Source organism: Ambystoma mexicanum, chromosome 12, assembly GCF_040938575.1.
Source record: "Ambystoma mexicanum isolate Mex_15411 chromosome 12, UKY_AmexF1_1, whole genome shotgun sequence".
Classification (NCBI taxonomy): domain Eukaryota; kingdom Metazoa; phylum Chordata; class Amphibia; order Caudata; family Ambystomatidae; genus Ambystoma; species Ambystoma mexicanum.
Window position 1 is genome coordinate 385362747 of NC_090936.1, and position 14147 is coordinate 385376893.

The following is a 14147-nucleotide window of genomic DNA, read 5'->3' on the forward strand; positions in this document are numbered from 1 at the left end:
GTGGTGTATGGGGTGTGAGAATCTGACGGGACAATTCCTGGCATCCTTCTAAAGTGTGAAGAATTCCTGGTGACGCTCCTTTTTTCACTTTCTGCTGAAATGAGAGAGCCCTTTACATAGGTCACCAACCATCAGGGGATCCTTGTCGAAAGTGGCCATGCTCTTTCTGCCTTGTGGCTGGCGCACTATTACAATATCCCCCAGTTTGAGGTAATTTTTATTTACCCTTCTGTTTTCATCAGCTCTCTTCTTCATGTTCTCCGTATGTCTGGGGTCCTGCTCCCTCATTTTGGCATCTCCAGATATCTTTCCTCCGCACTGGTAACATGGGGCAGTCTTGTCCGTATGTACCTGCCAAACATTACCTCTGACGGAGTCTTTCCAGTTGTGCTGTGTGGGGTATTGCGATAGTCTTGCAGCAGTTGGTATAGTATTTTCTCTACCGGTTCCTCTGTCAGCTGGGTGATTTGCACATTCCTTTTGATATTACTTATAAAACGTTCTACCGTGCCATTTGCTTGTGGTCATAGTGGTGTGACCCTTCAATGTGTGAAGCCCATGTATTCTAAGAATACCTTGAAATCTTGTCCCGTGACGGGGGATCCATTGTCTGATTTCAAGATCTTGGGGATGCCATATGTGGCAAACATCCGTTCAGGTGTGGGTATGGTGTGGAACGCAGCGGTGGATGGCAGTAACTGTCGTTCGGGGAAGCGAGAGTATTCGTCCACAGCTACAAGTATGTATTCACCCCTTCTAGTGGTCTGAAGAAATCTACAGCAATTTCGTCCCAGGCCTTTTATGGGAGGTCTGTCATTCAGAGGGGCTCTGGTCGCGTATGTTGATTGATAACAGCACATGTGGGGCAATGTTTCAGTAGATCTTCCACTTGGGAATTGAGCTGAGGAAACCACACAGTTTGCCTGAGCATTCTCTTTGTGGACACTATGCCCTGTGACCGTCATGTGCTATATCCAGTACCTTCTGATGTAGTGTTCGGAGAAATACTATTTTTGTTCCCTTTAGTAGTAGTGTTCCATCGGTCTTGACTAGTTCCTCCTTGATGTCTACCAATCAGCTGATGTCCTGTTTTGTGAGTGCCTTCCACTGCCTCTTTTGCATATTTCCAGTGGCCTGTCTCTAGGCATCGAAGGATGACCCGTAGATCCTGATCTTTTTCCGTCTCTTGTGCAATCTGGTGTGTGTTCAGACCTCTTGGTGTGTTTTCGTGCACAACATGGTGAATGTACTGATCCGCAATATAGTGTGTGGACTGAGATTATTTGCATGGGTGACGTGAAAGGAAGTCTGCTGGATTATGATCCTTTCTGGGCCGGTGTACTATGTTAAAGCTTTAGTCCTGTAGCCTCAATGCCCAACTGGCGATTCTAGGAGGCATCTTTGCCTGTGGATTTCCAAATATGAACAATAGTGCCTGGTGGTCCGGGACCACTGTAAAAGGTTTTCCGTAAAGGAAGAGATGGAAGTGCTCACACAGCCACACCACCGCTAGTCCTTCCTTTTCTGCCTGCGAATAGGCTTGATCAGTCTTTGTCAGGCTCCTGCTGGCGCATGAGACAACGTGTTTTGTGTGGTTGTCCTTTGCCTCGATTTGTGTCAGAATGGCGCCCAGGCCTACCGGGCTGGCATCCATGATTAGTTCTGTTTCTCTATTGGAATTGAAGTAGGCCATGTTTTTGGCATCTGATATCCTCTGTTTGAATGTCTGGAATGCCCGTTGACACTCCTCGGTGCATTTGAAGTCTGTGTTTTTTTTCGTCAGTGTCCTGAGAGGCTCGTTTACTGATGCAAAGTCTTTTATGTAGTGGGTGCAATAGCTGGCAAGCCCAAGGAACGAACGCAGGTCTGAGATGTTCTTGGGTGGTGCTGTAACCTTCTCTGGATCAGGGGTCCTTCCCTGTGATGAAAATAGATGTCTAAAGTAACAGAGCATTTGTTTCCTAAATTCGGATTTTTCTTTGTTAAGGGTGAGGTGGGCCTCCTCCATGGCCATGCAGACTCGAGTGAGTGTGTTGTCGTGTTGTTCTTGATCCTGGCCAAAAACTAAAATGTCATCACTGTAGTTCAAGCAGTTTGGTATGTGCTTTATGATGTTGTGTATTTCAGACTGAAATATTTCGGCAGATGAGGAGACCCCAAAACTTAGGCGCTTCTACCTATATAGCGCTAGATGGGTAACGAACGTGGTGAGGTATCTAAAGTTCTTGTTCAGTTCCAGATGGTGGTACCCCTTGTTGAGATCAAGTTTTGAGAACACGGTGGCGCCGTTGAGTAGGTGCACCATGTCGGTGATGCAAAGGGATTGGTAGCATTCGCGTATGATGGCCTCATTTGGTCGACGCATGTCCACACATATGCGGATGTATGTGCAGTCCTTAGGTACAGAGACGATGGGGGACACCCATGGCGTGGATGCTTCAGCGGGCTCTCTGATGTCTGCCTCGAGAAGTTTGAAGAGTTCTTCTTCTACTTGTTTCTGAATGTTTATTGGTATCCCTCAATAGTGTTGTGCCACGGGAGGTACCTGAGGGTCAATGTGGAGTTCGATCTGCCGTCCTTTCAGCTTTCAAAGTCCTTTGAATAAGGCGGGAAACAGTTGCTCGATCTTTGCAGTTGGGTCAAGGTATCTGTGGGCCATGAGCCTGTGTAGTACATGGATGAGGCCCATGTCGATGGCGGCTTTGTAGCTCCGGATGCAGCCACGTTTGGTGGCTGCTTTTAGTATGTGCAATGGGATCATCTTTGTTTGTCCTTTGTAGCTGCATGATGCCATGAAGTATCCCTTGCATGGTAAAGGTGTGTTCGACCCGTACGGGTAAATGCGGTCTTCTGCAGGCTGAAGGCGTGGGGCCTGCGGTAGGTTGTCGTATACCTCTTCACTTATGAAGTTTACAGTCGCTCCTGTGTCCACAAAAAATTTGGCTGACATTTGTTCGCTTGAATGAGTAACGTTGGGCTATGTTCTTTTTCCTTCTGGTTGCCTAATGCACACATATACCCCCTTTTCTTGGGCTCTTCACAAAGTCTTTCCTTTCTCCTGGTGTCTTCTCCAGATGATGCTCTAGATATGCTATCCGTGTGTGAGTGTTCAACGAGGTAGCATATCTATCTCCTGGGTCTCCTTCTCATTCTGGATGGCGTTGGTTTGTTGTCTCGCCACTCTCCTCACGTCCGGTCGTGTGATCTTTTGTCCACCCTTTCTTCTATGGGTCTGTGCTGAGGTGGCTCATATACCTGGCCTGACATTCTGGGGGAGCTTTGTGTTTGTCTTTCCATGCCTTGTGATGGCCTTCTTCTGGTTCATTCCCCTCCGAGCTGACCTCAGTACATGTGGCACACCGCTTTGAAATGATTGTCTCCTCCACAGGCCAAGCACTGTTGCCCGATAGCGGGTCACACGCTCTCATGCAGGAATTCATATCATGTAACAGAACGGTTCAACATTTCCTTTGGTTGTCATGTCCAGTCCGTTGATGCGTTCATATTTGCCATGAGATATTTTGATATCGCTCAGTCCTTCAACTTGGAACGCTAATGCTGCATCTGAGCATGCGAGACGCAGGATTTCCTCTAGTGAGCGAGGTTTTTGTAGCAGTCTTTTCCTGAAATCTGCACACTCACAGCCAGCAATGATTTGTGAGCACAGTACTTTGTTGTTGGAATAGTTGTTGAAATCGCAGTTTCATTTTTAGTCTCATACGCATGACAAATGTGTAAATGGATTCCCTATTGATTTGTTTAGTTGTGTGGAATATGTGTCTCTCGTAATCTACATTTATGTGTGGGGTGAAGTAGTCTGTTATTGTTGACTTGAGGTTTGCATATGCGTCTGTCGTGCCTGTGGGGAACTCATCCACGATGTCTGATTTAGGGGCCTATGGACAGCTTGAGGAGGCTGTGCTTTTTCTCTTCATCTAAAGGTCCGATGGCTTTAATGCATACTTTAAAATCCCTTACCCACCTCTTCCAGTGAGGCACTAGACTACTGGATTCAGATAAGTCAAAGTGTGTGGACAGTTGAGTAATCAGGCTGTCCTGCATTCTGGAAGGTAAAGCTGGAGCTAGGGTGATGGCAACGGTGAGAGCCTCATCCACTGACATTTTGCTTGGTTGATTTGGGTGTCTTTCTCTCTTTTGAGCTTCTCTTTAGTTTGCTTGGAGCCCTCAGTTCCTCACAGGATGATTATTATGCTTTTGGGAGCATAGGGGTTTAACTGAACTCTTGAGTTCAATGCACTGTTACCGCTGCTCCCTGGAATGTTGTTGGTGGAAGAAACACATGATGCCAGTCTGCTTCGTGTTATCTTGTATGTGCGTGAATGCGTCTTCTGAGGCCCACGTGGATTTAAAAGCTTTCGCGCGCATGTGCACTTTTGGAATTTAAATGTTTGTGGACCAGACTGCCTCCTGTGTTGCAGTTTCGTGTTCTGTTGTTGCCGCTGTTAGCGGTGATCCAAAAGGCACGTGGGGACCCCACGAGCGGCTCGCTCCAGTGGGTGGGACAAATTCCTGGGGCCTGCCGGGTTTCTTGCATGCCCTTGTGTTGACAGGGGGCCAGGTTGAGCAGGAATGGACATCCGCTTTGCTTCCCTTCAGTGTATAGGCGGAGGCAACTTCACACAGGCCTCTGCTGCCTGAAGCTTATCACACGCCTGGGGGCGGGGCAAGCACAGCTGTGCTCCGCAATGTTGTCTGTGGTGTCCCTCGCAGACTCCTGCCACTATGAGGAGGGACTCTGGTGCCACGGGTTCTGAATCCCGACTCATTGCCAATGTAGAATCTAGACTTGGCAAAGTCTAGCTGGGTACCCACACAGCCTCACACTTGCATGCCAAGCAGTAATGAGGAGGATGTAACAGGTCTTTACTCCTCTAGATCCACACACCAACTGAACTTCCCGCCTCCTGCCCCTCCCTTCCCGCAGCCCTGTGTCCCTCTCCACGTGATGTGGGAGTAGCCTTCCTGTGGGACATCACAACTCCATCAACCATATGATCCCTTGTAAGAGGAGGAATATGCACTATTGTTCTAATGTAAGGCTTCTTTTTAGCAGGGAGAGGGTGTTCGGTATTAACCCTCTATTGGCCAGCTCCCATGCTCACCTGAATCAGAAGGTCACTTCACAGAGGTTTGGAAAATGTGTGGTATAAGAAATGGCTGTACCTGGAAGGAGGACAAACGTAAAATGTATGTCCTGTAGAATAAAGACCACCACACTAAAAGCCCTTTCACATAAAGTCTTTCCCACCAGTTCCACTGTTATTTTTAACTGTAAACCACAGAAACGTGCAGGAGTTGATTCTTGAAATAAACTGATGTCTGGACAGCAGCCTTCTTCCTTCAATAAATATGTATATTCTGCTGCCACCAGCACAAGGCTTCCTGCAAGTGGGATATCAATGAAAACAGACACATTCCTATTGACAGATGCATACAGTTATGGGAGTGGCCTACATTTGCGCATGATCTGTACTTGCAGCAACCCATAGAAACAATTAGAAGAAAAGAAGTATGTCTGGAAGGTTGGCTCACAGCTATTGATGTGCTTGCACTTCCCCCTTTGGCATCCTTTATTGGACCAACGCTGACTAAGGTGTCCAGAAATGGCATTTGGTTGTATTACTGTTTTCAGGTCGTCCCCAAGAATAATACTTGCAAAAAGTCCACTTCAGTTTACCTGTGTACATTCCTCCACTTATGCCTCAATATCTCTAATTATGTTGGTCTGGAGCATTTTAGGAACCCTGCGGTTTTTTCCTAGGCCAGCACCTTTCACTTCACTGGATTCCACTGCATGCACAAATCACATTCAAGTCTTGCTGCATCATCTATAAAGCAGTCGCTGTCAAGTCTCCCAGCCACCGCACAGAGAAACTCAGCATCTCGGGTCGGCAGTGCACCACCAGAAGCCAGGACATGTACAGACTTGAAATCTGCTGCTGCAAAAAGGAAAGGACTAGAACACAAGCCTTCTCTGCCTAGGTCCCAAGACTGTGGAACCTACTCCCATTCAGCATCCGACTCACCCCCATGCTCTTACAATTTAGAAATGAACTCAAGACCCACCTCTTCAGGGAGTCTCTCCTCCTCAACAACTAGGCAATCACGTCACCCCTGGCTCCACCTAACTCAGTAAATGCTGCCCATCCCTCTCCTCCCCACCACCCGGTACAGCTGTACCCATCCACTGTCCCCCTCTGTATGCTACTCCCGCCCCGCTGTATATCTATCTGTTCTGCTGTTCCCTCTGGAAAATGCTCTGCTATGCATCTATAATGATGTACAACTCTGTAAAGCGCTCCCTTATTTATTCGTATTGCTGTATACCTTGTGAAGCACTGCGTTGCTTCCTGAAGCAGCTAGGTTCACGCTCAATAAATACCATAATATTAATAATTTGAAAACATCTTCCCTTTTTTGTCATCACAAATGATGATGTAATCTACTGAGCTGGAGATGTCCTTTACCAGAGACATTAGGATATGTCCTTCAATGATAACTTACCGCTGGAAGAGCGAAGAAGGAGATGGCGAATACGGAGAAGCAAGAAGCTATGGTCTTTCCAATCCACGTCTGTGGTACTTTGTCCCCGTATCCAATTGTGGTGACCGTAACCTACATCATACGGTGCAAATAAGAAACAGATGTTACATAATGTGCTGCAAGCAGAAAACCTGGCTTAATAAAATCACATTCAGACAATACAATTGAAACTTATTAACATCTTCTAACTGATTCATGTACATCATATTTTCACCATTAATTGTACCTAACTTTTTTTAAAATGTAGTATACGTGTGTTGAAATGAATACCTCACAATAGGCACAGAATTTAAATGTTTATTTGTTGGACGTTTGCACCAATGGCTTCCTTCTTTACTCCCTTGCATGAACTTGGAACAAACTCATAGCTATATTCTTTGAACAGCATCAATACCTCAAATGGACCAGGCAGCTGCAAAAGAGCACCCTGACAGCAGTTAGGCAATCTGGTGCGGTTGCGTGCTTTTCTGCTTGCTATGGAGGCAGATCAGTTTCCTCAGCAATGAGGGTCTACAAGGCGCAGGCTACTCTTGCGTTCGCATATTGAGCAGAATTATGGGGCCATGTGCCTTGTACTTCCCTTCAGACAATTGAAAACAAGTTTCTGAGACATCTCTTGGGGTTACCCTGCAGCGCTCCCTCAGTCCCGGTGACACTCATGGACATATTGAAATCAAGTGTGAAATTATGTTGAAACCACTATTGTATTGGCTAAACATTTGGACTTCAGACGACCTTATTTTATATCGAGAGGGCCTTATCGATGTACTAACCAGGAATGGTGCTAAAACCTTGCCATGGTTTAGATACGCTAAGCATATGTTTTTGATTTAACATCTCAAGTCACTATGCTTAGATCCTTCTAGCTCTGATCCACAGTCTAAGGCTGCTCTTAAGAGACGTTACTACTACAGGGTGTTGGGTACTAGTGTTGACATATGCTGTGCTGGCTGTCTGTCAGCCAACTACACTTTGGTCAAATCTAGTTTGGTAATGGAGCCATATTTGGATTACCCATCGGGAACGAAAATGAAGTGTCTCATTACAGAATCTGGTCTTGGTATCCTTATACTCGCATGGTTTAGGAAGCACCAGGGGAAGGTTGGTCTGCCTTTTGTCCTGTCTGTTTCACCTCTGTTGAAGGTGAAATGCATTTCATGTTCACTTACCCTTTGTATGATTTTGCGAGACGTAAGTGGCTCAAGCCAGTGCTGAATTTGCACAGTATCAGAGCAGGAGAGAGGCCCTCAAGCTTATGAAACACTGCTCCTCTCTTCTAGTTTTTAATGTGGTCTCTATGTGCTTAACTGTGGCTTCTAAATAGAGGAAATCTTTTATTTACGATTGACTGGGCTTTAATTGTGTAGCGGGTGGATCTTGTGATTACAGATGTATGAATAGATACTGTGACTTCTGCCTATGTACTGTGTAATATTTATTATCATGCACTTGCACTTTCTGGCTTGTGAAAGAATAAGATGACTTTTTCTCCAATTGACCATCGCTTGATGAAAGTGACATTCTAATTATATTAACCACATATTGTTTTTGAAATATTTTGACTACCAAGATCTTATGTTATTTTATTACTGCATTTCTCTTGTGCAGAACTGTCTTCTAGCTTTTTTGGCAAATTGCCAAAATAAAGCTGAAATGAAATGAAAAAATGAACCAAATCCTTTTTCACTTCCTCGCTTGAGGTCAAGAGCACAATCTTGACTTTATGGACCACGGGAACAGCATCAGTTCTCCTCCGGATCTGATGTACGAAATTCTTCAAACACCCTAATTCATCTCTGAATACACCAGGAGTGAGCAGATGTTCTTTCACCAGATTCGATGATTTGCCCTCTTCCTTTTTTTCATCACATGTGAAAACTGATTCTTCTGCATTGAGATCAAGGTTCCTGTTCAGCTCTTTTTTGATGCGTCCAGCTGAAGATTGGAGCATTACCACATGCGCCTTCCCTCTCGCACTACAGCCTTTAAGTTCCATTGTCGCCCCAAAACCCCCAATCAACTCAATGCATTTCTCCCCTTCGGCCACAGGGTTGCTATCAATATCAGGGCCAATTTTCCCTTGAATAAACAGCAGAATATGTTCTTTGGCAAAAGTGTATACTGGGCTCTAGAGTCAAATACCATATAAACTTTTACTCCTTGCAATGCTAACTGGGCCATCTGTTTCTCTGCATTTATGTCTTCATCTTCCACTGTCATGACAGAATCCATCATCTCCTCTATAACAAATCAGATTTGTCAAATTCTTGACATACTTCATCTGCGTTATCTGTGGATTCTGTTTTGCTCATAGAGCAGGTGATAAAATGACTTCTGCCATTGCATTTCTTGCAAATCACTTTTAAAGTGGGGCACTTGTCTCTGTTGGATAAATGAAAAAGGCTGTCACAACAGAATATTTATTTTCGTTTCCTCTTCGTCTAACTTGTCTCTACAAAAGTTCTATTTCCTTGGATATTGTTTTCTCTTATAGTTTCTCCTGGCTTGCACAGCCAGAACATCTGAAGACCATTGGATGTCTGCCTCTTTTTGTTTCAGTGGTGGATTTCTTCTCGAGCTCTTTCACACATTGGTGTGGTGTCCCGCACCTTTGGCAACTTGTACAAGTTCATCTACTGAAGGATTGCCCTTCGTCCATAAAGCATCTCTCACTTTGCTATCATTACAGTCAAGCATAAATTGATCCCAAAATCGTTCAAGATTAAGCCACAAAGAGCTGTAATTTAATGTTCGTCAGATTCTGCTTCTTCTTGTATGTTTTTCATATTCTCTTTAACCTTGTGCTTCTTCTGTATTTAGGCTTGGTAAGTTCTCAAATTGTTCCTGTCCATAATTCCCAAGAGAGTGTATAAAGAGAGACTTTTTCTGTTCACTTGAGTAGTTTGGGCTACGATCTGCTTGTATGTTATGTTCAAAACCTCTTATCCATCTCTTTTGAGGTATGGGTAGATCACCTTGCTGAGGTAGAAACCAATGAGCGGTGGGTACACATTGCATTATATGACGTATGTGATGAAAGTTTGCATTCTTTCACTCTTGTAATCTGCTTATTTCACAGAAATGTTACTCATTTGTATGTTGTCTGGTGCAACAGGCTAGAATCGTATTCAATTGTATGTACTATTGAGCAAGTTACTATTGTTGAATGGCAAAACCTATGGCTAAATAACAATTGTGTTCCTCCTTTTCCTTTATATATTCTTCTTTAAGTTGAGTGTGAGTTCATTGTTTTGCCAATCTTGCCAAACAGCTGATTGCTGCGCTACACAACTAGTGTGCTTTTGCTCTTCCTCCTCCTTGTGTAGGGAACGCTACACTAGTTGCTAAGCAATTGATAAAACGTGTTGCTTGTTGTCCAGTGTTAACCACGCTCCTATGCCTCTGGGTCCCCTTCTCTAGCAGGATGTCAGAAGCTTTAACATGCTTGTCCTTGGAGCGGCATGGGGCACTGCTCATGCTCTCCTTGGTGCCCTGTTGCTTCAGCTCAGCGGCTCCTGGGGTGGGAGTCCCGTAATTGTTAGGCCCCTCACTCTCAGGCACTGATACCTGTCGCCAGTTAAATGATTACCTCACAACTGTTAAGGACATTAAATGTTTATTTGTCGGATGTTTGCCCCATCGGTCCCCATGAAACCAACGACTATCTCCTTCACTCCCTTCGGTGAACTTGGAACATACTCATAGTTATGTTCCAAGTTCTGCAGAATGCCACATATTTACATAACTTGAATGTAGCTCTGAGATAGTGGATTACTTAATGAAAAAACTGCTAATTATGATGAGTTATAGTGAGAACGGAGATGAGCAGTGCAGCAGAAGAGTTGATGGGCGAAAGACCAAAGGGAGGAGACAATCATAGTGAGCAAGATCCCAAGAAAGTTGAATATTTCATGAGTAAGTGAAAGAGAAGAAGCAAGTCTTTTATATCTTGCAGAAAGAGAGCAGATATAGGAAAATTATGTTTTTGTTTGCACATCGAGGGTTCTACATTCTAGGTGCAAGGAATACAAAATCTGGATTAGCAGTGTCAGATTTTTCAGTCTGTGGTATGTCTAGAACAAATCCTCTTTTGTTTCAGGTGCACCAGGATCCATTTCTCCAAAGCTTAATTTGTGCCATGGAGGTATGAGCATCGTTTGAGGTGAGTTGCCTTGTAGGTGATGTGGCCATTTTTTATGTGATACCTGCATTTGTGCACAGTCATTGGAATTTTCTAAGGCTAGAGGTGATATGGTGTGATTATTTAGCACCACAAGCTAAGCACTGTAAGAAAAGCTTTAAGAGGCACGTCAGCAGCAGTAGGATGGCTTGGTACGATAGCATTTTCACCACAGATATATGATAAGACACAAGTGTATGCTAGAGTATGAAGCCTACTTTACTCTCGCCACACTGCTCCCAGTTGCCTGGAGCCACCCTATAACACTGATTTCTCAGCAGTGCTCCCGAGGCGGGTCGGCGGGTCCATCCGACGCTGAGCCTCTTATGAGATGTGTCAACTGGGTTCTGCGTTGGCTATACTTGCTCTTGCTTCTCGCCCGGCCTCTGGCAGCGGCTTTCCGGCATGTCCGTTTATCACTCTGGATCTTCTCTGTTCCTTGCGTCCCGGCCCTTATGGTTCTTCAAAAGACAAGCCCTACGGCCTTTCCAAGGCAACATCCGCCCCACTAAATGCCACACATGGCATGTGCTTGTGTGGCCTTGACACACCCCTCACGAGGAGGGTCCTTGCTCACTCAAGCTCTGTGGGCTTTTTATCTGGTTCACTCCCATGGGGGCTTAACTCCCACATAGCCAACAAAGATATTAGCTTTTGGGGAAGAGAGAGGATAACTATTACCCCTTTCTGGAGATTTCCTGTCCCTTAAGGTGGGGGTCATCCATCATCAATGGCATCCCACTTGCCCTGTCCCTTGGGAGGTGATAGGCATAGTGGGCTCCCTGCCACATCCCAAAAGGACTGCCTCCCCCTTGGGAGAGGAGACATGCTTCATGGATTCTTCACAGTCCACTCTGTTGAACAGTTTTGGAGGCATGTGAAGTTGATATTGTCATTTTTTGTTATTTATATCTTATACTGATAACTTTAAGAGTGGCGAAAGAATTGGCTACGTGGATTGCAATCTTGGGCAATACAGTATGATGCAATATATGGACTAAGTCAGTGGTAATCTGTCCGTAGATGTTATATTTAAAGACAGAGCAAATATTATCGTTTTGAAAGTAATAGTGAACCCAGATAGGAAATGTTTCTACATACACAAGAACTGCCAAATTATGCGCGACTTAAGTGGGACTTCGATATGGGCACGGCATCTTAAATCTTTTAGGTAATACGAAAGAGAATTCCTTCTTCTTCATCCCTGACTGTAAAATATTTCCCTTAGCATCTACCAATACATTGTCACCTTACCCAAATCTCTTGGCTGCACTATTTGCAAAACGTCAATGCAACCTGTGATGAGGTCATGTGCAGGAGGCTAGAGGATGAGGACTGGGGAGCCCTGGCAGCCAGTGACAGCCACCCGCTCCATCATGCTGGCTTATGAGGAAATATATGTGGGATTGTGCATTTTCCCTAAACCATTTTATTCCCCTCCCAGAGCCTCATTTTAGCATAACAAGTAGAATATGGACTTTGAAACCAGACCATGCAGAAACCAGTGATCAGGGAGCTCCACCAGCCATTCATTGCAGCTAGTAAGTGCCGTTGAAGATAGAGAAACATGTTCACGGGTGAAGCTCTATGGAGCGGCTATGAACGTGGCCCACCACAGACCATGAAAGACTGCGGCCAGGCCACAAGAATCAGATCTTACACCTTTGCGCTCGTCATGCCCAGGCAGCCAGCAGAAAGACGCTGTATGTTTCCAAGATGCCCGCTGGCTGGGAAATAATCTCAGTGTTTGGAACAGTATGCTGCGCAACCTACATCACTTAGGAAAATTGTAGTCTGCCCAAACCTGCGCCAATCATTAAGCATGCTCCTAGTTCAGGCCTAGCTGCTTGCCTTCAGTCCACCAATCCCAAACCCTGACAAAGTATAAAAGGGGAAGAAAATCAGGTTGGAGAGGTTGGAGCTGGAGCAAGCGGCGGGAGAAGCCGAGAAGAGGAGAATGAAGAGAATGAGTGGAGGAGGAGAAACATATTCAGAGAGATGAGAGGAGGGAGATCTGGGTGGGTGAGAGAGAAAAGAGTAGGCAATTATTGAGGAAGAGAATGCGCAAGTGAAGAAACAACGTGTTCGGAGAATTGAAGGAGAATGGGAACATCAAAGGAAGGTTGAAGGGAAGGAGGAGGAGATGAAGAACCAATAGGAGCTACTTGGGAATAGGGGTAAGAGTGAATGGGTGAGTGGGAGAACGAGAGGAGACCGCAGAGAGAAAAAGAGCTTGTCAACTAGGAGGCAATGGGAGAAGGAACAACGAGGTGGGAAATAAGGTTATTCAGTTCATATCTGAACTGTGTGTGAACTGCTTAAATGCTTCAACTAAAAAGCCATGTTACTCTTGGACTTAACCTGTTACATATCACACACTGATTCCAATGTGTTAGTTTGCATTTGTGCTGTGCCTTTGTCTGGGCCAAGCAGAAAAGCCTTGTTTTCACAACATAAGAGCCACAGAATGGAAACTGTAAAAATGTACAGGATGTTACTCACATGGCTTGGTTTTAACATGCATCCATGTTGTTGGTTTATATTTCATTTGAATGTGTGCTCCATGGATGCAGCAGCTGTTAGCAATGCATTCACATGCACGGGTCTGGGCCTGCTGCTGTTTTCACAACATCACTGGAAGTGTTATTACATTGAAATTATCTGCCCGAAAAGCACGAGGCCCTCAAATTTCAGTTAATGAAGTTACAATCCATGTCTATATTTCTCAAAAGTGCATGTCCTCGAAAAATCAAAGCATGATGCATTCACCTGGATAGTGACCATTTATAAAAATAGATGTCAAGAGTATGCCGACTTGTAAATCCTTTGGTAAAGTAAACTTGCATACAAAGAAACACTAGACCGGAAAGTAGCAAAATGGAAGAAAATATCGTTGTGTTGTTCCTGCGCATAAAGCCAATCATAATTTAGTTGCTTACATAACTTTCCTTCTTAAATATATGGAGTAAGCAGTCAGCTGATCAGAGGCTATGCATCACAATGGCGATCACTTCCACTGATTACGGAATAACCCATTCTAAAGTATGGGCATGACCATCCTGCTGCACAAAATGAAAATGACCCATGGAAACTATGCGACCAGGAATGGCTGTCAGGAAACGGTTCTACCTGTATTCACAGACACCTTTTAAAACGTGTGCTCTTTGTGCGCTTTTGGTCGATATGGGAACATGGCGTTTTTTTTTTTAATTGAAGGGTCCCCCCTATGCTACCCGATGACATAGGGATCACACTTATCCTACCCCATATTCACCCTCGCCCACAATCACATTTACATATACACGTAAATGTTATGTAATTAAGTGCACGCGTTAAAACCATGATCTACAGATAGAGGTATTACACTAGGAACCGTGCAGTGTTAAGACAATCCTTGATCCAG

General features: G+C 44.8%; 1 protein-coding gene across 1 annotated transcript in view; it reads right to left on the minus strand.

Annotated features, from left to right (window-relative positions):
- Positions 1–14147, minus strand: part of LOC138514489 (platelet binding protein GspB-like) — a 1350980-nt gene that overhangs the window by 371017 nt on the left and 965816 nt on the right. Inside the window, exon 8 of the mRNA XM_069629971.1 lies at positions 6526–6636. Coding sequence (XP_069486072.1) covers positions 6526–6636 — 111 coding nt within the window. The remainder of the gene's footprint in view (positions 1–6525; positions 6637–14147) is intronic.